The 23,418-nt window shown below is 59.3% G+C and overlaps 3 protein-coding genes across 3 annotated transcripts; 1 reads left to right on the top strand and 2 right to left on the bottom strand.

The window, feature by feature from the left end:
- On the bottom strand, positions 1-4,783 carry RNASEH2A (ribonuclease H2, subunit A). Its single transcript, XM_012641411.1, has 9 exons — positions 4,750-4,783; positions 3,533-3,957; positions 3,268-3,339; positions 3,015-3,141; positions 2,825-2,912; positions 1,163-1,300; positions 964-1,051; positions 414-537; positions 1-305 (listed from the first exon to the last, which is right to left on the bottom strand). The coding sequence occupies exons 2-9, from the start codon at positions 3,657-3,659 to the stop codon at positions 167-169; spliced, it is 903 nt and encodes a 300-aa protein (XP_012496865.1). The 5' UTR covers positions 3,660-3,957; positions 4,750-4,783; the 3' UTR covers positions 1-166.
- Positions 4,784-6,380: 1,597 nt separating this feature from the next.
- PRDX2 (peroxiredoxin 2) lies at positions 6,381-9,460 on the top strand. Its single transcript, XM_012641410.1, has 6 exons — positions 6,381-6,545; positions 7,019-7,127; positions 7,221-7,374; positions 7,970-8,092; positions 8,187-8,317; positions 9,152-9,460. Exons 2-6 carry the CDS (start codon positions 7,028-7,030, stop codon positions 9,235-9,237), a joined length of 594 nt encoding a protein of 197 aa, XP_012496864.1. The 5' UTR covers positions 6,381-6,545; positions 7,019-7,027; the 3' UTR covers positions 9,238-9,460.
- Positions 9,461-11,637: 2,177 nt separating this feature from the next.
- JUNB (jun B proto-oncogene) lies at positions 11,638-13,484 on the bottom strand. The gene has a single exon (XM_012641409.1). The coding sequence runs from the start codon at positions 13,192-13,194 to the stop codon at positions 12,151-12,153; it is 1,044 nt and encodes a 347-aa protein (XP_012496863.1). The 5' UTR covers positions 13,195-13,484; the 3' UTR covers positions 11,638-12,150.
- Between the last annotated feature and the right edge of the window lie 9,934 nt (positions 13,485-23,418).

The raw sequence follows: 23,418 nt of genomic DNA, 5'->3' as shown, positions 1-23,418 counted from the left end.
AACCAATGCCCACTCTGTTTAGGTTCCACAAGGCAGTAGCTGGGTCCAGGTGCAAAGCTCGCTCCCACCCCACCTCTGCCCCGAAGCACAGCCTCTACTTTTGGCTCTCCTTAAACACCTTTAATCACCTGCAGGGGAGGCAGGTAGAGGGAGTACAGGCTGGCTCCTAGAGGGTGGTGGCTGGCTCCAGGCCACGCTCCAGGAAGTATCGGTGGGGGGCACGGGGGCGGGTTCGGGGGCCTTCGCTGAGGAAGTAGGAGGTGATCCTCCCAGTGCCCTCCTGATCCCCTGCTGAGGAGTCCTCCCTGTGGGAGAGAGCTGGCGACACTGACCACTTCCAGGGGGAGCAGCCCTTCCAGGCAGGGATGAGCCCTGGCCTCCCTCCCTCCACACAGCACCCTCGGGACACCTACCACGTAACATCTTCTGCCTCCTTCTCCAGGATGGCCTGGGCCGTGCGCCAACTGAACCGGACAAACTGCGGGAAGCCGAAGACAGGTTCCACGTGTTTCCTCAACCATGATTTCGTCTTGGGATCTGGGGTGGGGTGGGCAATGGTGACAGCCCCTGAGCCATGCCATAATGCCCAAGCTCCTCACCACACTTGTCTAAGGGCTTCTCCTGAGTACTCAAGACACCTCCCACTGTCTAAGGCACCTTCCTGCCCCAGGACCTTTGCACAGGCAGGTCACGGCCACTCTTCACCTGGCTAAGAGTTGCTCAAGGTGCAGTTTAGGAGACTGCCTCTGAGCTGAGGCCACCAGACATGAGTGAGTGCCTTTCATTCCTCCCCGCTTCCTCTTTACAAATGGACAGATGCCCACCTTGGCTTTCAGTCCCTTGCTGTGACCAAAACAAGTTAGAAAACCTCAGAAGTGAGCTAAGCCCTGGCCACATCAATTTATTGCCACGGTCTCTGTCTCAGGGCAGCTCCAGAGGCAGGCGGGACTGCCCGCTGCTCACCGTTGGGGTAGCCTGAGCCATAATCCGCATCGAAGTCCTGCAGTGTTTCCACGAACTGCCAGTTCCTCACGGCCTGGTCTCGGGCCACCTGTGGGCAGGATGGGCACTTGGAGTCTCCCGCCTCAGTGGCAGCCATGTCTGTTCCCTGCCCAGGGGGACGCAGGGAGCTGGCTGTGGCCAGGGGGAAGAGGGGGCTGACCTTCGCACAGATGCTGGCGGCACTGACCACGGGGTAGAGGGCGTCTGCCTTGGCCTTGACTGTCACCTTGATTCCAGGAAAGCGCAGCTGCAGCCGCTCCTGGTATGTTTCTGGCATCCCCACGGTGTCCACAAACACCTGCCACAGGGACAAACATTCGTTCAACAAACATGTAGAAAAACAACTGTGCCAATGTCTGGCCTCACAGGCTTGGCACTTGCTACCTGGAATGCTCTTCTCACAGCTCAGGCCCAGGCTGGATCCTTCTAGCAAAGGTCTCAGCTCAAATGTCATCTCCCACAGAGGCTTTCCCTGGTCATGCCGCATCCATTCTACACTTACTGAGCACCTCCTGCATGCTGGATGCCATTCTAGGTGCCGAGGACAAGACAGCAAATGCACTAGACAAAAATGCCTGCCTTTGGGAGTGGAGTGGAAACCTTGGTGAGGTCACAGCCAAGAACGAGGATAAGAAAGAATAGGGTACAATTGGGAGGGGTTCTAATTTTATTTCATTTTATTTATTTATATTAAGAGACAGGGTCTCTGTCACCCAGGCTGGAGTGCAGTGCTGTGATCATAGCTCACTGCAGCCTCGAAGTCCTGGGCTGAAGCGATCCTTCCACGTCAGTCTCCTGAGTAGCTGGGACTATAGATGTGAGCCAGTGCCTGGCTACTAATTTTAGACAGTGCTGAGGAAGGTTCGGGGAAGGTCTCTCTGAGGTGGTGACATTTGAATAAAAGCTTGAAGGAGGTGAGGAAATGGACCATATGGAGGAGAGCTGGGATAGGGTGCTCCATGCAGGGGGAACGGCTAGTGCAAAGCCCCTGAGTGGGGACCACATTGACGATGCTGGACAGAAGTACAAAGGCCCAAGGCTGGAGCAGAGAAATGAGGTCAAGGAACTGCTGGGGGCAAGTGGTGTCTCTACAAGTTATTGTTTTCAGAAATCACCTTTTTGTTTACCAGCAAGGTGGGGGCCCTTGTCTGTCTGCTCCAGTTACCATGTCACCAATTCTATATTCCAAGCCTGGGCCTCAGCCACCTCCTCGACAAGGCCTCCCCTGCTGCGATCCTATCTCGTTTATGTCCCCTCTTCTCTCAATACATCCTGTTCTTGGCCTCTGAGCACTAGATGCAACACCAATTTATGTTTTCCTCTGGTAATTTAATCTCATTCTCACCCATTTGACTGTGAATCGTCCCAATTTAATTTCCACTGTGAAAATATGCCGTGATTGGAAAATTAAATGTCAAGATTTACATTTCAAAAAGAGGACTGTCTGCTGCTGAGTGCGGAGCAGATTGAGGGGAGGGGACTGGAGGTGGGGGACAAGACAGGAAGCTGAACAGGCATCCAGGGAGGGGCAGGAGGGTGCCCTGGGCTAGGACAGAGGCTGTGGTTAGGTGGACAGATGAGAGATTTTTTCAGGACCCTGAGCCTTTAGGATAAGGAGAGAGATTAGAGGGAGATGGGGTGGGGGGCTCCATAGTCCTGGGTGGGCCTCACATTCAGGACAGGAACAGGAGTAGGAAATCAACAGCAGCAATGAATATGTCTGAGGCACTTGAGAGGTATCTGAGTCCGAATCTGCTCACTACGTTTTTTGGCCATTTTATCCTGAGGTGATCAAATGGGGCCAACCCAACAGTTAGCTCACCTGGGAGATTTTCACGCCTTGGTCCAATGCATACTGTATCAGTCCAGTGGCTGTATCATGAGACAGGGAGTTCAGGTTGTATTTGACCCTGTGGTGGGGAACAAAGCCCAGTTAACCCCATTCTAAGCACAGAGCCTGACCAGCCCATGCTGGCTGCCCCTCCCCCCAGCCCTTTCAGGGACCCCCTCACCGCCCAAGCATGCTGGTAGAGATGAGGTTTGGAGACAGCACGTCCAGTGCCCAGCCCACAAAGTCCCCGTCCTCCTCCATTTTCGCAAAGAGCCTGTCCCGCTCGCTCTCCGACAGGGTCTTTGAGTCTGGGAGGAGGGTTGGGAGAGAAGGGGTGCAGCTAGTTCTCCCAACTCCTGCCCTGGCCCCTCCAGTTCTCACTGCCCATGCACATGCCCAGGAACCCCTTGCCCAGACGTACACCCCGGGCTCACCTGCCACTTTCAAGGCCTCCAGATCTGCTAGGCGGGACAGGGGGCAGTAACAGATGGCGTAGACCATTGGTCCTGGAGAGAAGGGGTGTCAAATTTCCGGGGGTGGGGGTTTAACCGGTAAGCTCATAAAAGCTGCCTTCCCTGATGCATGGCCATCACCACTAACACCCCCCTCCCCGGGTCCGGTGCAATCCTGCCTCTGGCACCAGTGCAACTTGCCATCCACCTTACCATGCCCCACCCGCTCCCCGGCCCGGGGACACACCCAGCACTGGGCCCCGGCCCGCTTCATCGACGCCCAGGACGCAAGGCTTCTTGCGGCACACCGCGGGCACAGGGGAGCTCAGGCGACACCGGCCTGTATTGTCTCTCTCCAGCTCGCTGAGATCCATGGCACCTCCGCCGCCGCCACCAGCTGCAGGAACAAGGGCCGCAGGAGCAGGTTCCCGGGCGCGTTTTCCGCGGGCCCTGCGGCGGCGCCCGTTCCCAACCAATCAGCGGGCAGGACACGCCCCCGACGCTCCCACCGCCCTTGTCGTTGGCGCAGCCGATGCCGACGCTGCTGCCGCGCGTGCTCCTGGGACTTGTAGTCTGCGAGGGCTGCCGCCGAAGGCTGCCTCTGCGGAACCGGGTGGGCGGGGTCGTTCTGCAAGCTCCACCCCGGGGCCTCAGGGGCCCCGCCCGTTGAGGCTGGGGGGAAGAGAGGAAATTAAGCGGGAAACTGAGGCTTAGCCTCAAAGATCCAGCTCTAGGGGGAGCCTAGAAGGTCAAATATCACTACACTCCCAGAACACTGGTTTCCGCATCACTGGGTCCCCGTTCGCCACCTGGATTTCAGGCCCTTTACTCGCAGTCCCTGCCCCTCCACACATTCCGAGCCCCCTGGACTAGGTATCCCCGCTTCCACTGGGCTCAGGCCCCCAACTACCTCCTCTGGTCGCTCCCTCGGACCCCCCAGCCCCACCAGTATCACTGCTTCCTACCCTCTCTCTCATTTAGGTCAAGCCTCCCCAACCCCCAGTGGTCTTCACCCACCACGCAGCTCATTCCTGTCATCTCAGGTTTCATGTCCCCATCCCCACCCCTACACCCTTCTCCCCACTGTCCCCTATCTTGCCGATGCTCACGCCTCCTAGGCCCTTCCACTACTCTGACAGCACCTCTCCTATTCCCTGGATTCAGACGGGCTCAAGTTTTCTGTCTTTGGGTTCCAGCCCCTCACCAGACTCATGCACCCTCCCTCAGAGTCCCAGTTCGTCTATCTCTATTTCCCCCTCCCTCGCCCCTCCTTTTCTTCCTTTATCCCCAGATATCAGAGGGGCTCACGTCCCCTGACTCAGTTTCCCCCCCAACACCAGTCTCAACTCCTAGACTTAGAGCCCGGGTTCTCCCTTTCCCATACTCACCTCATACCCAGCCCCACCCCTTGGCCTCCGATGTCCCAGCATGCCCTGGCCCCGCATACTCTGTACCCTCTCTCACCTGGGCTCAGAGCCTCCAGTCGCAGTCGATTGGCTTGCAGGATGGACAATCTCGTTGCCGACAGGGCCGTTTCTGGACCAGGTTCTCGTGGTCCATGAACACTGGGCCCGGCGCTGTGCCCAGCACCTCGCGGCTGCGCTCCTGCTTGCCCAGGTGGCAGAGACAGCGCCACTTTCCCCAAGGGCCAAGGATGGAGTCCTCCACCTCTAGAAACAGAGGGCCTAGATGAAGATCCACGTGGAGGGGACCCTACCTTCCATCTCTTCCTCTAACGGAGGGGAAAAAACAAAGTTACTAACAAATAACCGCAGCTCATATTGGCTGAACTTCGCCTCTGTGCCAATCACACCACCATAAATTATCCCATTTAATCTCTCCCTTAGTCTCAGGTGGGGAAACAGATCTAGAGAAAGCAAGCCACCCTTCCACGATCACACATCTGGTGCGTGGCCCAGAGGGACTACAAACTGACACTTCTAATCTATGCCAGCCTGCCCCGTTGGGAGTGGGGTACAACACCCTTGGTGCCCGCCATCTGAAGTAGTCTCCTGTTTTCAGGGGCGTGGTCATGGGCCTAAGCAGTCGGCACAGTGCCATCTGACCTGCAGGGCCGTCAGGTGGTAAATTAAATGACATCATTAACATAATGAAGGTACTTAAATCCCCTGGTGCTGTGTGGGCATGTAGAACAAAAGCAATTATTAGGATCACTTTTAAAGCAGCTACAACTTATTAAGTGCTTATTGGAGGCCCTTTCCAGCGCTCTATTGAATCTCTCCTATTTCCCTGTGGGACAAGTCTTGTCCTAACTCCGTGGTCCTCATAAAGCCCTGACACCTGACACCCTACTTCCTCAGGTGTCCGCCATACCTCACTGACTTTATTCCATTCCTCCGTCAAGGCTTTTGGCCTTGGCACTTGCTGTTCCCTCTCCCTGGGACACTGTTTCCCTAGATCTTTTCATCTGGGCATTTTGCTTGTCATTCCTGCTGCACCGGTTACCTAATCTTCTTCGGCCTGGCCTCTCTCCCACTTTGCAAGCTCACCCGTCCCCTTCTTGCTGTCTCTGTCCTTCCTAGCACCCGTCCATGAGTTTATGGATGTGTCCCCTTCCCTTCCGTTCATTGCGGGCCCACGCCCCCTCTTCCCCTGTGAGCAGCTTAAAGGCAGAGTCTTTTTCAATTTATAGATGAGTAATAAATTGAGCCTAAGAGAAAAGTAACCAGCCCAAGGGGATGCCGCCCAGTGCGGAGCTGGGCGGAGATTTGAAGTCTCCCTAGAGGAGGATCTGTTTCCAGCCTGCAGGAGAAGTAGGGCACCGAGGCACCTTCCAGCACCATCCCCGCCACTTGCGGTTACCCTTTTGATGCTGCTGCCCCAGCTGCTCCCAGGTGTCACCTTCGCCCCGCTGGCCGAAGTACTGGTAGTCCGTGGAGACCTGGGCAGGGGTCGCCAGCAGCAGGAGCAGCAGAGGCAGCAGCAGCCCCGCCGCCTGGCTCTGGGCCATGCCCGACTCCAACCGCCCCCAACGCGCTCCAGGGCAAAGTCGCGCGGGGAGTCTGTGGCGCCCGCGCAGCACCCCCGGGCCGGTGCAGTGGTCGCGGCCCACAGCTGTGCGTCTCCCCCCGCCGCCCGCAGACGCATGGACCCGGCCGCTCCATTTCCCCTCCCCCCCGCGCCCTGCGCGTCTTGGTTCGGGCCGCGCATAAAAGCCTGGGCGGCCCAGGACGCACTTGCCGCTGAGAACGCGGGTCCACGCGTCTGGTCGTCTGTGCGTCAGGCCTTTACCCACGCAGGTATGGACACCCCCAGTACACTTGGCTGGGGGGACCTCCTTTCGAGCAGTTCCAGCCCCATCTTGACCTCATCGCTGGCCGCCTTTGTTTTCCATCCGCCGTAGTGGCCTCCTTTGTCCTTGAGGGAGAAACCGAGGCCAGGGCCGTGGCGCACAGGCCGGATCGCCCTGCTCCCCGCCCCCTTCTCGCAGGGGCCCTTGCTCTCTCCTTCGGGACTGGGGGCTTGCGCCACCACGCTCCGGCTGACTCACTAATGGGATGCTGGTGGCAGCGGCTGGGTCATTTGTGCTCCGCGCAGGAGGGCGGGCCTCTGGCAGCCTCTGGGAAGCGCAGACCTGATACCCGGGAGGGTGAGGGTTAGTGTTGTCGTCTCCGCCATTCTGACTCAGTAACCAGGCCCACTACGCAGCGTGACCTTGGGAAGGGAGAACAAAAGGTCTTTTCTCTGCGCACTGACCGGGCGGGGGTCTCAGCTTTCAGTTATGACCTGCAGAGTGCAAATCGGCAAGCCCGCCCCTGACTTTAAAGCCACCGCCGTGGTGGATGGCGCCTTTAAGGAGGTGAAGCTTTCGGACTACAAAGGTGAGGGCGGCCTGGAGGGGGCCCAGGTGAGGGCGGGGCCCACGTGTAAGAGGGGCTGGGTCCTATCTACTACTCCATCCCCCTCCTCCCCAGGGAAGTACGTGGTCCTCTTTTTCTATCCGCTGGACTTCACTTTTGTGTGCCCCACGGAGATCATCGCTTTCAGCGATCACGCCGAGGACTTCCACAAGCTGGGCTGCGAAGTGCTGGGGGTCTCTGTGGACTCTCAGTTCACCCACCTGGCTTGGTATGAGGAGGGACCAGGGAGGGAGGGAAGCAGGGAAGGAGCAGCTAAGTCCTCACCACAGGGTCTGAGCTGTGTGGCCTCGTTGCCAGCCACTGCTCCACCTCTGGGCCTCCCTCCCTCATCTTGAAAATAATGGAAATATTGACACCCAAGTCCCAACGATAATGACAGTAATTAGCATTTGGTAACTATGTTGCTTGGCGCATGGAGTTGCAGTTCCTTTATCTTACCTAGTTCTCAGGAGGGAGGCTGTGTCGCCCTGTTTCACAAAGGTAGAAACTCTAGTTCTTGGTCATGAAGGGCTGGGCCCCAGGACGCAGCTAGATGAGGATGGGGACTCTAACGCAGTCTCCTCCTGAGTGATGCTGGTGTTCACCAGCCCATGTGAAGCCACTTAGCGGGAGCATTAGCTCTCAAGATTAGCCTTCCCAGCTGCAGGGAAACAGCCCTTGCACCCACCCCAGGGTGGGGCTCCCAGAGCCCTACTAGAAAGTGCCTATCTCTTGCCTCCAGTCCTTATACTGAGGCCCACAGGGGGGAAACTCTGCTGTGCCAGGCATCTCTGAAGTCCCAACCCAGTCTCCCCCACCGCCAGGATCAACACCCCCCGGAAGGAGGGAGGCCTGGGCCCCCTGAACATCCCCCTGCTTGCTGATGTGTCTAGAAGCTTGTCTCATGACTATGGCGTGCTGAAAGAGGATGAAGGCATTGCCTACAGGTACTGTGGGGCCCCGGGCCCTGTGGCTGGCAGCGGGTGGTTGGAGGTCCCTTCCCTGGCTCCCAGCTCCTCATGCGAACACTGATATCATCAGGGGCCTCTTTATTATCGACGGCAAGGGTGTCCTTCGCCAGATCACTATTAACGATCTGCCTGTGGGACGCTCCGTGGATGAGGCTCTGCGGCTGGTCCAGGCCTTCCAATACACCGACGAGCACGGGGAAGGTGAGCAGATACACACGTTTACGAGCGTTCACACAGATACATACTCAGCCCCTCTGTTGCTTATGGGGACATTCACTGCCTGCCCTACTACCCGGGATGGATGTTAGGCCCCCAAGGAAGACTCAGCTCAGAGCCTTGTCTGCAGGAAGTTTCTGGTCTGGTGGAGGAGATATACCAACGCAAGGGTTGGGGAGCTGGAAGGTAACAGGAGATCCATAGAAAGTATCTGAGATGTCATGTCCCAAGTCAGGTTTGAATAATATTAGTTGAATCAGGATATGTTCTCATGTTGGGGAGACAGCCTAATCACACTCTGAGTCCAGCAGGGCTGGGATTGAGGGAGAAAGGTGGGATTGAAGGATCCAAAAAGAAATTGAAGGATGGTGGAGCACAGTGGCTCACACCTGTAGTCTCAGCACCTTGGGAGGCCAAGGTGGGAGGATCATTTGAGGCCAGGAGTTCAAATCCAGCCTGGACAATATAGGGAGACCCCATTTCTATGAAAAATAAGAAAAATTAGCTGGGTGTTGTGGTGTGAACCTGTAGTCCCAGCTACTCCGGAGGCTGAGGCAGGAGGATCGCTTAAGCCCAGGAGTTTGAGGTTGCAGTGAGCTATGATGACACCACTGCATAGTAGCCCAGGCAAAAAAGAGAGATCCTGTCTCAAAAAAAAAAAAATTGGAGGAATACTAGAGCTAGGCTTAGAAGCTTCTCTCAATATGCAAGTTCTTGGGCCTGGACCACTTGCTCCCAGTTTTCTCTTCTGCAACTCAGGCTCTTGTTTTCCCTCTGTTCATCCTCACACCTTGACTTTGGGGCTGTGTCTTCCCACAGTCTGTCCCGCTGGCTGGAAGCCTGGCAGCGACACGATCAAGCCCAACGTGGATGACAGCAAGGAGTACTTCTCCAAACACAACTAGGCTGGTAGATGGATAGTGGCCTTGTGCTCTCAGCCCCCATGTATGCCCCTGCCTGGGTGCCCTGTGCTGACCCAGGAAAGGCCAGACCTGCCCCTCCAAACTCCATAATCCCTGGAGGGCTAGGCCAAGGTCTTTTCATGCCCCCACCTGGGACTGGTGAATAGTGACTCCACCCAGCCTGGCAAAGACCTAGAGGTAACCAATAAAGTATTAGGGACAGATGTGAGTCTGTGTCTGCTTGCTCTGTCCTGGCATCTTCCCCCACTTCCAGCTCTGGCCTGGGAAACTGACCCTGTAGTTGCATATTGTCGCCACAAGGTGGCGGCCTTGCCCCATGCTCACTGCTTACTCTTTTCACGCCTGAGGGAGGTTTCCAAGGGAAGGGGTGCTGTTTGCCCCTTGCAGGGAGCAAGTCCCAGGATGCCCTACATCTTGAAGCCTGGCCGTGCAAGGCAGCGCCCACATCCTGCCATCAGCCAGCCTGGTTTCAAATGCCATTTACGAGCTGTGATCATCCATGGATCTCTGCAGCGATAAAATGGGAATAGACTACAAACCCATATCAGCATGCAAGTTAAAGGAGAATAAAGTATGTGAGATTCAGGGCCCAGGCCCTGTGTAGGGCCCCAGTTACTACGATGGCTCCCTGGGGCTGGAAGGAACCCAGCTGAGTCCAGTCTTACAGGGTAGAGAGTGGAAACCCAGCCCTAAGAGCGGGACCAAGACTGCGTCTGAGCTACGTGCACAGTCCCTGTTGTGAGCACTGCCCCACCCCAGGCTGGAAGGGCCGCCTGTCCGCCCCTCGGGTGGGAAGGTGAGGGTTAGGCTAGGAGGCAGGTGTCCAGAGCAAGACAGGGTTCCCAGGGATGCAGTTTGATACTGTATCTGTCCAGGCAAGTGGCTTTGCCACTCTGAATCCCATTTCCTTCCGCAGACAGGGCTCCTATGCTCATTTAATCCACAGAGCCCCTATTAATACTCCTACCCAGCCTAATACCCCTTAACCTCACTCATCTCCCTTGGAATTTAATGTATACTCCTCCCCGAGGCCCCCGCATGGTCTCTGATGACCTCATCCACTCTGTTGTGGTTCACTCCGTTTCCAGGCACACTGGCTTCTTGCTGTTCTTTCCCAGGTAGATCTTGTTCTGGCCACAGGAACCCTGCATGTGCCGTCCCTCCGGACAGAACGCTGTTTCTTAGGGCCCCGCTCCTTCAAGTCTGTTGAAAAGTCAGTGGCCTCCACTGCAGATGTACGCCCCGCTCCACTCTGCAAGGCAGCCCGCCCCCTTGCCCCATCACTACCACCTCCGCTTGTTTTTTCTCTCGCTGGCACTTACCACCACCTCCGGAGAATCACCTTTGTTGTTTAATGTCTGTCTGTGCTGGTCCAGGCTGTGTCTCCAGGGCCTGGTGGTTCAGTATTTTATAAATGAATTGATCAAGTGTCTTTTCTACCCACCGCCGTAGCCTGGCACTGCCTGTTTTTCTCAGCTGCTCTGGAGGCTTCCAGCTCCCAGGCCTGCCAGACCCCAAGGGGGGCGCCAGCAGCCCCCACCCACCCCCACTCCCACGCGTCCCAGCTTTGGGGGAGGGAGCGCGGCGCGAGGGCGGTGGCGGCGCCCAGCCCGGCGGCCCAAGCAGCTGCCCTAGCAGGACCAGACCTGGCAGTCGCCCCGCTTTCGGCCTGGCACCCGGGAGGGGAAACTTGGCAGGCGGGCGCCGCCCTTCCTGGCGGGGGTTGAGGGGACGGCGTCGTCGGCAACGACGCGGAGGCAGCAGCCACCCTCCTCCTGGGCCGGGTCAGACGGAGGGGGCGTGGGCGCGGCGGGGCCGAGGCGCCAGCCTGTTGGGGGAGGCACGGGGGTGGCTCCCGGGGCCCAGGAGCGCGGCCCGCCCACCTCGGGCGCTCTGGACGCAGGCCTGGGGCTTTCCGGGCCCGGGCAGCCACCCGCCCGGGAAAATCCCAACCCCCTTCCCGGCGCCGCGGCCCTGCCCGGCAGAGCGGGGGAGGGGATTCCCGGAATCTGCCCAGAGACCGCAGTCGCGTCACTGGGCAGAATCCGCCCATATATGGGCAGCGCTTCCGCTGCGTCAGCGGGGAAAGCCCCTGCGCGCGCGGCGGGGCGGGGACGCGCCTGCGCACTCGCGTCTCGCCCCGGGCAGGCTGCCCCCGGGTCACTGGGCGGCTGGACCAAGTCCCGCGCGGGGACTTTCCAACCCGGGAGACCAAGGGACACGGGGAGAGTTGGACTCCCTGGCTGGGACCACGAGATGCCTAGGCAGAGCTGGCGAGGGGGGGGACACGTACAGGAGGGAGCCACCAACAGCAGCGAGGTGGGGGTAGCCTGGGGCTCTCTTCCCTCCGCCCTCCCGGCTTGGAAAAAAAGACAACAGAAATTAATAAAGAACCATTTTTTTTTTTTACTTAAATAGATTCAATAAAAAGTCAGAACAACAAACGCACACACACACACAAACACATCTTAAAATAAACTCTTTAGAGACCAAGTGCGTGTTTCTTCTCCACAGTACGGTGCAGAGGGGGGAGGGCAGGGGGCGGGGGTCCCCTCCCCAATGTCCCCGCGGGCTTGAGTACCAGGGCGGCGGGGCCAGCTCCGCCGCGATCGCCCCCTCCTCCCCTCCCTGTTAAATACACAAATATATTATATTCAATATGAATCTAGTCTGTTTCCAGCAGAAAAAAAAAACATACAAAAATACGTGGGACGGGGGACTTGTAAACGTCGAGGTGGAAGGACTGGGCGCAGAGCGGGCGGGCCGGAGTCCAGTGTGGTTTGCGGCGCCCCCAGGCCCCGGGGCGGGTGCCCACCGCCTGCCCCCTCGCCCCCAGTGGGAGGCGTAAGCCCAGCCGTCCAGGCTGGGGGTGTCCGTAAGGGGGGGGGTAGGCGCTCAGAAGGCATGCCCCTTGACCCCGAGCAGCAGCTGGCAGCCGTTGCTGACGTGGGTCATGACCTTCTGTTTGAGCTGGGCCACCTGCTCCCGGAGGAGGCCGGCAGTACTCGACAGCCCGGCGTTCTCGGCCTTGAGTGTCTTCACCTTGTCCTCCAGGCGCGCGATGCGCTCCAGCTTCCGCTTCCGGCACTTAGTGGCCGCCAGCCGGTTCCGCAGCCGCTTGCGCTCCACTTTGATGCGCTCCTGGTCTTCCATGTTGATGGGGGACACGGGCGGCGTAGCGTCGCGACTGCGCGCCTCTGGCACGGTCTGCGGTTCCTCCTTGAAGGTGGAGGCGCTGCGGCCCAAGCCCAGCTGCGCCGGGTGGCCGCCGGCGAAGGGCGGCGCGTGCGGGAGGTAGCTGATGGTGGCCGTCGGGTATGAGCTCCCGGTCCCGACGGCAGCTCCGGCGCCTCCGGAGGACGCAGAGGCTGAGGAGTAGCTGCTGAGGTTGGTGTAGACGGGAGGCGGCTCCGGGCCAGCGTAGACGCTCCCGGGGCCGGCCGGGGGTCCCCCGCTGGCGCCCAGGGACACGTTGGGGGGTGTCACGTGGTTCATCTTGTGCAGGTCGTCCAGAGCTTTGACAAAGCCGTCAGCAAAGCCCTCCTGCTCCTCGGTGACGCCGCCCCCTGCGCCCCCTGCACCTCCGCCGCTGCCACCCCCGCGGGGGTAAAAGTACTGTCCCGGGGGTGTGGGCGTCGTCGTGATCACGCCGTTGCTGTTGGGGACGATCAGGCGCTCCAGCTCCGATGAGGCGAGCTTGAGAGACGCGCCGGTGTCCGAGCCCTGACCGGAAAAGTAGCTGCCGCCACCGCTGCCCTCCGGGCCGGGGCCCCGCGCCCCGGGCGCCTTGAGACTCCGGTAGGGGTCGGCTAGGTTGAGCGCCAGGCTCGGTTTCAGGAGTTTGTAGTCGTGTAGAGAGAGGCCGCCAGGGGCCCGGCCGTATCCCGCCGCTGGGTATGAGTCGTCGTGGTAGAAGGGCTGTTCCATTTTAGTGCACATCCGGGCGGCCCAGGCGGTCTGGGGAGGGTCCCTGCGAGGCCGCCCCGGGCCTCGCTGCGGCGAGCGGCGCGCTGTCCGCGGCTGTGGCGGGACTGGGTGTCTGGTCGCGCGTTCCCGGGGCCTGGCACCGGCTGGGAGCAGCCAGCCGGCAGCTGTGCGCGAAAGATGTGTCCGGCTTCCTGAGCCCCTTTCGCCCTCTCTGGCGCGCTCGCTTTCTCGGCGTCGCTCCCCGTGCTCCCCACTCCCAGCTGGCTCCGATGCTGGCCCGGCCGCCCTCAAGGTCCCTGCAGCTCAGCCCGAGCCACACGCCTTTATACGGCGCTTGTCAGCTGCGGAAGTGCGCTCCGATTGGCCGTCGCTGGAGCCGGGCCCCCGCGCCCCCCTCCTAGAGCGTGGGGAAGGGGAGGAGGCGGCTCGCGTCACTGTCAGGAAGCGCGTGTCCTTGTAAACAGCGGCCACGGGCCCAGTAGCTCGGCAGGGCTGCAGGGGGAGGGGCACCAGAGACCCCGGGGTACGCGTGGAAGGAGGTTCTGGAGGTCCCGAGGCACAAGAGTTAGGGGTTTCCGGGAGGGTGATGAGTCCCCTAGAGTACACTAGGATGGATTCCAGGACCTAGTACAGAGCAAGAGAGGAAATGATCCCAGGGTGTCCACGGAAGGGCCTGAGGACCCTGAGTATGCGAGAGGCGTAGACGGACTGACAATACACTGGAAGACCCCAAAAAGCAGGAAATAGATTTTTAAGCAGGGTAAACAGGAAGGGGGTAAGGAGACACCTGACCCAGGAATTGACTGGGGGTCCCAGGCACACGGGGGTTGAGAGACCAGAATTTTCAAAGGAGGGAGGAGGAGAGAGATCAAAAGGGTTCAGGGGGCGGGGCTACAGGACCCATTATGCAAGAAATAAACAGGGTGCCAGAGTCCATGGGAGAGTCTGAGCATTCCCCCATAAGTGGGAAGAAGAAATTGGGGAGATCTAGATGTGCAGAAAGTACGTGTTCTGGGGTGCACTGATCACACTAAATATGTGTGGTAGAAGATGGGGACATCTGTTAGAGATTGGGGATCACTAGGGTCATCTGCGAAGCCCGGATGAAGGAGAGTTAGAAGGGTCAGAACACACCTTCAGAACTGAGGACAATGACAGGAGGGTACCCAGTTGAGACATGTGAGGAGGGGGCTTTGAAGACCCCGGGGACCCGGGACTACTGTATCTTCCGTGACTAGAGCTCACCCTCGCGAATGACTCCCTAGGCACCTGTATACTTTGTCCCCCATCTCAAAACCGTCTCCTAGTGACCTTGGGCTTGCTCGACACCGTGTTGGCTGCTGGAGTCTGGACCCAGCCCGACGGCCGGGGTGCGGTCGCCCAACTCCACTCCCTTCCTTAGAAACAGGCTGAGGAAAGAGCACCGAGGCAGGAAGTGTGGCAACAGCCCCGGGGGAAGGAGCCCGGCCCTGTCTCCGTCACTCGGATCCTATGGGACCGTGCGCCCCGCCCTGGGTCCGGCTGCATCCTGCGCCTCTAAAGAGGAACCTGAGGGTGCGAGCCCCGCGGAGGCGCGGGTGCGTCGAGCCAGCCCAGCGACAGAGGCTCCAGCCACCGTCCTCTCCTCCCCAGCAATGGTTCCGCCCGCGGCGCCCGCAGGGGACCGCGAAAGCAGGGAGCACGGGGACTGTTCCATTGGCCGAACGGAGGGGGACGCAGCCGCTGGTCGCCATGGCGACAGGCGGGAGTCCGCAGGCAGGACTGGGGGCGGGGCGGCCCCTAGAGTCTCTCCCCGACGCCCATATTAGGGCACAGGAAGGGGTGGGCCTAGCACTGCCCTGGGGCCCGGAGCCAGGAGCCGGGAGCGGGAGTATCTGCCAGGTCTTTGGGCGCGCCCGGGCCCCCGGACTGCTAGTCCCGACCAGCCCTGGCCGCCGCCCCCGAGGCCCCCGGGGCCCCCACGGCCTTCTGGCCCGGCCCCGCCCTGCCGCGCTGGGACTGCGTCCTGCCAGGCCCGGCCCGGCCCGACCCAGCCTGGCAGGTCCCCGCCTGCCCGCGGGCCTGGGTCGGACTTCGCCCCTGGCCCGACGGGGCGCGGAGGGGGCGGGCCGATGCCTCCAGGCACCCCCGGCGCCTGAGCGGGCTGGCACGGCGCTGCCTCCTCCCTGGGGCGGGGTGCCCTTCCCTTCTACTAGGAGGTCTGGGGCTCCTTCCCCCACACCCCTAGGGACTGAGGGTACCCCTCCCTCTTGTAGGTCAGGGGCCCCACTCCCCTATTAGTCTGAGGGTCCCGTGGACCATACCTAGAAGGGACTCCCCCTCCCTACCCAGAGTGTCTCCCCATCTGAGGGCTTCCCTCCCCCCGGTCAGAGGGGACCTGAAAATCCAAGAGGAGAATAGGAGGGAACCCAGAGCCCCTTCCCTAGGAAGGGCTGGATGGAGGTTTACATGGTGAGGCTTCCAGTTAGACTTAAGGTGGGACTTCCAGGCAGTTTGGGTATGAGCCACTAGAACCAAAGGTGAGAAACCCAGTCTCTGTCTCTCTCTTGTTCAGCTTCCCAGGCCTCTGTCTTCTCGGAAGATGGAAGTTTCTTTAGGGTAGAGAAAGGCTAAGGGCCAGGCTCTGTGAGGCAGCACAGAGCTCACCAAGTGTGGAGGAGAGAAAGAAAACGAAACAGTCAAGAAAGAAACTGAGCTATGTGGGGGCAGGGGGAAGTCCAGCATAGCAGTGGCCTTGTGGAGGAAGATCCAAGGAGAAGCTGGGGGCGTCCCGTCTTTGGAGGGTCCTTGTGACCCCTAAATGCCCCCTCCCCTCTTCCCCTTGCTTGAGTGGCTCTCCTCCCCCGCCCCAGGCTCAAGGGAGATTCCGGAGGCCGCTGAGTCTGGCGGGCATGCTGCCAGGCCTGTGTCTACCGCCCAGGCTAATAACTGCAGCTGACATCTGGCTGGGCCCCTCGGGGGCAGCGTTGGGGGGCTGGGCTGGACAGGCCTGAGGGCAGCACCTTGGGTCGCCGACTTGCAGGTCCCACGGGCCAGGAGGCCACAGTGAGTCAGCCCTGGCCAGTGCCCAGGCTGGCCATGCCACAGGGGAGTCCCAGAGAGGGTCGAGGGGGAGGGCGAGGAAGGAATAAAGAAGAGTGGGTGTATGGTGGCAAAGGGTCACAGCAGGGAGAGATGCCCAGAGAGACAAACGTGTGCAGGGTTAGCGTCATGCAGACAGACAGCGAGACTCAGAGACACTTAAGATAGGCAGACAGGCTGAGAAATAATAATTATTATTTTAATAGCTAACACTTACACGGCTCCTACCCTGGGCCACTCTTCTAAGTGCTTTACATAAAATAGGTCATTGGCTGCTTCGAACAATCTGGCAAAATGCATGCTATTTAGATCCCCATTTTGGGGGGAGTAGAGATAGGGTCTTGCTATGTTGCTCAGGCTAGTCCGGAACTCCAGCCTCAAGCGATCCTCCTGTCTCAGCCTCCCAAAGTGCTGGGATTACAGGGATGGGCCACCATGCCCAGCTTGGATGCCCATTTAACAGATGAGAAACTGAAGCACAGGAGATGATTAAGGAACTTGCCTGGTGTCCCAAAGCTATAAGTGCTAGAATCAGGGTATAACCTCAGCTGCCTGGCTCCAGAGCTTTGGCCACTATATTGTGGGTAATCACAACCAGACAGGCATTTATATGGTACCAACTGCATGCCAAGTTCTGCAGGCCCTTTCACGAAGGGTCTCCTTTAATTGGGGAAAAAATGGCATTGGGCACAGGGAGAGGGCGCTGGTCTTTGTGGGCAGGCCAGCATGTCAGAGTGGGGTCGCTCCATGCATTCTGCATGGGTGTTTGAGCAGGGGGTGGGGATTGGGCCAGCCAGGGAGGGCGGGGGCCCAGCCAAGCTGGTACAGCCGGTTCCAGGCCCCTGCCAGTCTCACCCTTGTGGCCTGGGCACCACCCCCTCACGCCGCCCCACTGGCGCCAGGCCTGCCCGGTGAGGAGGGTGTGAGGGTAGCCCCCTCCCCTGCCTGGCCTGAGCATGACGACTGGCACCTGGGTACTGCCCAGGCTTCCCCGACACCCCATGGCCTGGGGCCTAGGGGCAGGCTAAGGAGGAAGTTCACCCACCCCCACCCGCAGGTCTATTTGGGGCTTTTGGCCTTGGCATGAGGGACTTCTCCTTCTTATAAATAGCCTGGTGACCCCCCCCTCCCTGCTAGCCCCACTGACCGGTGGGGCCCTCACCAGGAAACTGGGCTGGGGGCTGCCCATGAGTCAGCCAGTGGGCAGGCCAGGGCGAGAACCCACAAGTCACAGCACCCAGCCTCCCGCGTCCCTGCCCCTGGGTGTGGACTGGCGGCTGGGCAGGAAGAGGCTGAGAGTCACAGGAGCCCTCCCCCCAGGAACTCCTGGCCTGCCCGCCACCTCCCTCCCCCACCTCTGTGGTTTGGGGGTCCCTCACCCCCTCTCCTAGAGAGGAAGCTGTTGGGTTTTCTTGGAAGCAGGAAGGAGAGATTCTTTCTCTCTGTCTAGGCTGACTCAGCTGGGCATGGGGGGAGTTTCCCAGGAAGCTGCTTCTGTCCCTGACACTGCTGCTGCAGGCTTGGGGGGCCTGAGCATCACAGGGACCCTGGGGAACCTGATGAGAAAGCAGGCCCACACCACAGCAGGAGCTGAGGCTGCTGAGCTGGGCCTCCTAGGGGAAGTGACAAACACCAGGGAGGGAGGGAAGTGGGGGTGATGATTGGGGAAGCGCCTGGATCTGGGGGGCGGGTGGCAGAGACAGGCTGGAGAGCCCACTGCCCCACAGAACCTCAGCAAGGTCCCAGGGAGCAAGTGTGTGGCTGGCCTGTCAGGGTCTGTCATTGTGCATGAGGCCTGTCACCGGCCCTGTGTCTGTGTGTTGGCCCAGCCCTGCAAAGGGTATAGGGCCTGTCTGTGGAAGGTTCTGTTCTGCTTTGTGTGTGCGTTTGCAGGGGTGAGAGTGTGTGTGTGACCTATGGGACTGGTTGCATGTGTCACCTACATGCATGTGCATGAAGGTTGTTTTGGAGTTCACGTGGCCACCCTATTTGTGTCTGGTGTGCATGTGTGTTTGCGCGTGTGTGAGATCTGCGGCTGGTCTGCATGTATGTGTGCATACAATCTGTGACTGGTCTGTGTGTGCGTGTGTGTGTGTGAGAGAGAGAGAGAGGGAGAGAGAGAGAGAGATCTATGTCTTGTTTGGTTTGTGTGTGTGTGTTTGTTCTGTTGTTGGTCATTGTGTGTGTGTGTGTGTGTGTGTGTGTGAAGTCTCTGTGTGTGAGATCTGTGGCTTGCCTGTGTGTATGTTCTGTGGCTGATTTGTGTGTGGTGTGTGTGTGTGAGATCTGTGGCTGGTCTGCATGTGTGTGTGTACACAATCTGTGACTGGTCTATGTGTGTGTGTGAGAGAGAGATCTGTGGCTGGTTTGTGTGTGTGTTGTGTGTTCTGTTGGTCACTGTGTGTGTGTATGTGTGTGTGTGAGGTCTCTGTGTGTGAGATCTGTGGCTTGCCTGTGTGTGTGTGTTCTGTGGCTGACCTGTGTGTGTGTGTGTGTGTGTGTGTGTGGTCTGTGGCTGGTCTGCATGCGTGTGTATGCCGTCTGTGGCTGGTCCCTGTGTATGTGCGTGCAAGTGTCAACAGGTTCTCGGTGTTTGTGCCGATGTGTTTATGAATATCCCACTGTGGCCTGTCCGTGCCTCTCTGTGCTGGGTGTGACTGTCTGGCCAGATCCCGTCTCTGAATGTGTCAGTCTGTCTGCCCGCATCTGCCCAATCTGTTGGCAGGTCCGACATGTCTGTGTTCCTGGGGAGGTAGCACATCTTGGTGTCCCTTGGAACATCTCTGATGTGCATGCAGCAGTGGTGGGGGTGGGGTGCCCGGGCTGTCATGGTATGTACATGTCTTCTCTGTGCATAGGTTTATGTTTGTCTTGTGCCTCTTGAGTATCTTCTTCAGTTGGGGATCGTGTGTGCGTGTGCGTGTGTTGCCTTCTCGTGTGGCCCTCAGGGTGCCTGTGCCGAAAGTGACTGTACCTCCTCTCTGAGTCTGTCAACATGCTTGTGTTGTCTGCTTGTATCTGATGCACAGTTCTGTGTGTCTGTCTTGCCTGTGTGTTCCTGGCCTGTCATGCTCATCTTGGTGTGAGCCTGCCGTTGTGTCTGCCTCCTCCCCTGAATGTCAGTGTCACTGTTTGTCAGTGTGACTGTTTGCCTGTGTACTGAGTTGATTTATCCCTGTCACACACATCCTGCATGTTGTTGACCTGTCGATGTCTTCATGTGTTGGACAGCATGTGTGTCTCTCTTGTGTTTGAGTCTGCTCTGTCACTGTGTCTATGTGTGGCAGCCTTTTCTGGGTCATCTTGCACAAATGTATGTATGACCCTGCCTGCGTGTCCCTGGCTGTCTCTCTGTGGCAGGGGTGACAGGAATTTCTGTGTCTGGACTGGCTCTGTTGGGGTGACTGTGTGTGTGTACATTCCTACAGCGCCCCCCCCCCCGCCGCCCACGCCCCCAGTCTGGCCACCCTGAGCCATGTTTACTCTGCCCCCAGCCGATGTCTGCCCTGCTCCGGGAGGGGCTGACCCTCAGTCTGTCCAGCCAGCAGTCCACAGGATGTTCCCGAGACGCTGTCTCCATCCGACATCCCCTCCCTAGGGCCACCCGTGGGTCAGGACCCAGGCGTCCAGGGCAGCAGGGGTGGGGATGAAGCGTTAGGGGGGGACCCTGTCAGGGCACGGGAATGAGGGTGGGGGGGCGGGGAGGCGACGGGCCCAACAGGTTCCGCCTCATTCCTGCCCCGCCTCTCACTTCCTGGGTGCCCGCCCCTGGCAGGGGGTGGACGGGATGAACCCTATGGCCTCAGAGCGCCTGGGTGGGGCATGGCCTGCCCAGCAAGGACTTGCTTCTACTGGGCACCCTGACGCCCCGGCCTGAGAGGAGGAGCCCCACCCTGCTCCTGTGCCCAGCCCTGGATGCAGAGCACCCCATCAGTCACCTAATACCCACAGCAACCCCACGAGCTGAACGTGATTATCCCACATTTTCACATGGGGAAACTGAGGTCCAGACACCAAGAGGGCAGAGGCAGGATTCTAACTCAGCTCTGTATGCTACCCAAGATCCCAGGCAGCTCACCCACCGCCTTCCCCCCTCCTCTAAAACTGGTACATGTGGCCTGGAGTATGAACCCAGGCCCCCATGAGGCCCGGCTCAAGGGGGCGCCGGGCCGGGCTTGCTCTGAGTCAAAATGGGCCCCTGGATGAAATGAATAAGAAAACGGCTTTAACCGTTTCGTCGCCACGACGGGCTCTGCCAAAACTTCCTGTGGGCTGGGGGGAGGGGCTGGGTTCCCGGAGGCCTGCGGGGCGTAGGGGGGGCAGCTTTGCCAATTCTGGGCACGGGGTGGGGTGGGGTGGGGGGAGAAAGCGCCCCTGGTGACCTTAGCGAGGGTCCGCTAGGGGGGCCGCCGCCACGCCGCTTATCATTACCAGGGGAACCCTACCTTCCCCCGGAGTGCGAGGTCCCCAGAACTTGGTTCTAAGCCCCCACGGCCTGGAGGGGGGTCCCAGAGTCTGCAGCCCCCTCCCCAGGGGCCTGAGTCACACGCGGGGAAAGCCGAGAGAGGGGTGAGTCACGGGGGCGGAGAAGGAGGAGCGAGGCCAGCTGCGGCCAGGGGACCCCTGGGCTGGCCTGAGTCACTCACGCCCCGGCCTCGCTGATGCCAGCCCCCTTCTCCGGGGGACCAGGAGCGGGAAAGACATTGTCGCTGGACTGAGGAGCGGGAGGAAGAGCAGGAGGTTGGGGAGGAAACAGGCACCGGGCAGCGCGGGAAGCTGTGGTTCCCATGGCAACCGGGGGGGGGTCTCATCTCCGTGGGGGGTTCCTCTCCCAGCAGGGACTGCCCCCCGCGCCCTGGGGAAGCCCCCGAGCGCTCGGTCTAGGGGCCGCAAGTTTCAGGTCGGGCAGGAAGGGGTTAACGGCGGCGGGCCCCCCCCCTTCTCGGGTTTCACCCGCGCCCCCCTACCCCGCTCCGAAGTCTCCAGCGGGGCGGGACCCTGCCCCGCGCGCCCCACGCGCCCAGCCCCCGCAGCCACCCACGCACGCGCGCACACACACGCAAGCACGCAGCCAGCCTGTCCCTCCTCCCCGCCCCGCACTCGCACGCACGACCGCGTCGAGCTCCACGCACGCAGCGACCCCCGTCGTGTCTCACGTCACGCACGACGCACGCGCCCCCGCAGCGCGAGGAGGGGCCCTCCGGGTGGAGAGCGTGACGCCCCCCGCGCACATCGCACATCGCCGCCTCCGCTCCGCCTGGCTGCCTGATGTGACTTTGAAACCCCCTCCCCTCCGCACACAAGGTCACAAACTCTCGCGGACCCACAGTGTCACACGGACACAGGATACACCTGCCACGCGCTGGCACGAACCCTCACTAGTCCAGCCAGGCCCGCAGCCAACACAGACAGGGTCACACTGTCACACACTAACAGAGACGCAGATAGTCACCCAGGCACATCAGTCACATAGCATTCGGTAGAGACACTAACGGAGCCATATTCATACACAGATAGGTGGCAGTTACAGACACTCTAATAAACACCTTCAAGACAGACAAAGTGGAACACAAACAGGTACAAAGTCTTGGACACTAGGGCTTGTTTTGTCACACAGCCACACCTCTCACATGGAGACGGGGTGGCACAGAGACACATGGTAGGGATAGACACGCGACAATCACGCGGTCACACGGATCTCACAAATAGGGCTCACAAAGTAGTATACAGTCACAGAAATAAATCCACAAGGACACACACAGGGACACTCAGAGTGTCATGGGGACATAGACAAACGTGACAGGGTCGCACTGTCACAGAAAGACACACGATTAAGACAAAGTAGTATGCAGTTACAGACATGGTAGTACAACCTAAAGCCACGTTGAGGCACTGATTGTCACACACTTGCTTCTCACACAAAGGACAACATAGAGACCCAAAGCGAGGTCTCACATAGAGGAGCCAGTAATAGACATACAATACACGAAGATAGAATGGGACGGAGACAACCACTCAAATGCTGCATGGACCATACAGAGATACACGTGGGTACATGTGGGAGACTGCCGGTCACCCTAACCCTGGATCTTACACACAGACAGGGATATATTACAGTCCCCATATCCCCGAACCTCCTCCCCAATCAAATCACACATAGCCTGTTGCACAAACTGCAGGGCCCCAAGCCATAGATGGACGCAGACACACGCCCATGTGCACGCAACCACAGACCCACCATCTCACACCTACACAAAGATGAGCACACTTCACACGGACTCAGAGACATACACAGACACCGGGAGGGGGCCAGGATAGGAGTTCCTGGCAGGATGTCAGCATAGTCTAGGGTGCAGGGGGCCTTCCAGGGTCCTCCATGGTAATGGTGCATGGAGTCCATCCAGTGGTTGTGGTCAGTCAGTGGGATGACAGAAGGGTGCTGTCCTCCAGTTGTGGGACCCAGGGTCCCCATCCCAGCCCTGATGTCTGGGTCCCTGCCCAGATGTGAAGGCTGGAGGGGGCGGGCCGGGGTCCAGCTGTGGCCGCAGGGAGGGGTTGAGTCAGCGGCTTCCCAGCAGTACAACCCAGACTGGGCCCAGCTGTTCCTGGAAACAGGCAGGAGAGGGGGTGGGGTCCCCAAACCAGCTGGGGGCTGTTGGCCCAGACCTGCACACTGGGGCTCTCTGCCTCTACCAGTGGAGGCTTCCAGAATATACCCCAAACTTTGGGGCTACCTTTTGCATCCTTCCCCCAAATATGGGTTCCCTGCCAAAAATGGAGAGTTTGTGGCCCCTTTTGCTGAAGTGAAAGTACCTGGATCCCCCCACAGTGGGGTTCCTTGCGCTTCAAAACCAGGATTGCTGCTTTTCCTGGCCAACCTGGAAGGTCCCTTCCTTTCCCACAGACGTGGGACTCCCTGCTGCCCCAAAATGAAGGGTTGTGGCTCCTCCCCCAAATTGAGGGCACCCTGATCTTTTTTCAGTCTGGGACTCTTGTGTCTCTGAACATCTGGGAGGCCCATAACATCAGGCCAACATTAGAACAATTTAAGTCTATTCTTTAAATATTTGGGTTTTCCCAGATTTCCCCTAAACTTCAAGGTCCCTACAACCCCTACCCCAAATATTTGCATGTCAAGCCCCCTATCCTTGTAAC

This window comes from Propithecus coquereli, unplaced genomic scaffold (assembly GCF_000956105.1).
Source record: "Propithecus coquereli isolate 6110/MARCELLA unplaced genomic scaffold, Pcoq_1.0 Scaffold164, whole genome shotgun sequence".
NCBI classification, from domain to species: Eukaryota; Metazoa; Chordata; class Mammalia; order Primates; family Indriidae; genus Propithecus; species Propithecus coquereli.
Note: the sequence above shows the minus strand (reverse complement) of the source record. Positions and strands in the feature narration are given on the sequence as shown.

Excerpts from the sequence above, each read along its gene's own strand:
- RNASEH2A (XM_012641411.1), bottom strand. The coding sequence starts at position 3,659 with ATGGATCTCAGCGAGCTGGAGAGAGACAATACAGGCCGGTGTCGCCTG. Across the intron at positions 3,142-3,267 it reads GGAGGCCTTGAAAGTGGCAG|ACTCAAAGACCCTGTCGGAG; the intron begins GTGAGCCCGGGG and ends CCCTCCTCCCAG. Across the intron at positions 1,052-1,162 it reads CCGCCAGCATCTGTGCGAAG|GTGGCCCGAGACCAGGCCGT; the intron begins GTCAGCCCCCTC and ends TCCTGCCCACAG.
- PRDX2 (XM_012641410.1), top strand. The coding sequence starts at position 7,028 with ATGACCTGCAGAGTGCAAATCGGCAAGCCCGCCCCTGACTTTAAAGCC. Across the intron at positions 7,128-7,220 it reads GAAGCTTTCGGACTACAAAG|GGAAGTACGTGGTCCTCTTT; the intron begins GTGAGGGCGGCC and ends CCTCCTCCCCAG. Across the intron at positions 8,318-9,151 it reads CACCGACGAGCACGGGGAAG|TCTGTCCCGCTGGCTGGAAG; the intron begins GTGAGCAGATAC and ends GTCTTCCCACAG.
- JUNB (XM_012641409.1), bottom strand. The coding sequence starts at position 13,194 with ATGTGCACTAAAATGGAACAGCCCTTCTACCACGACGACTCATACCCA.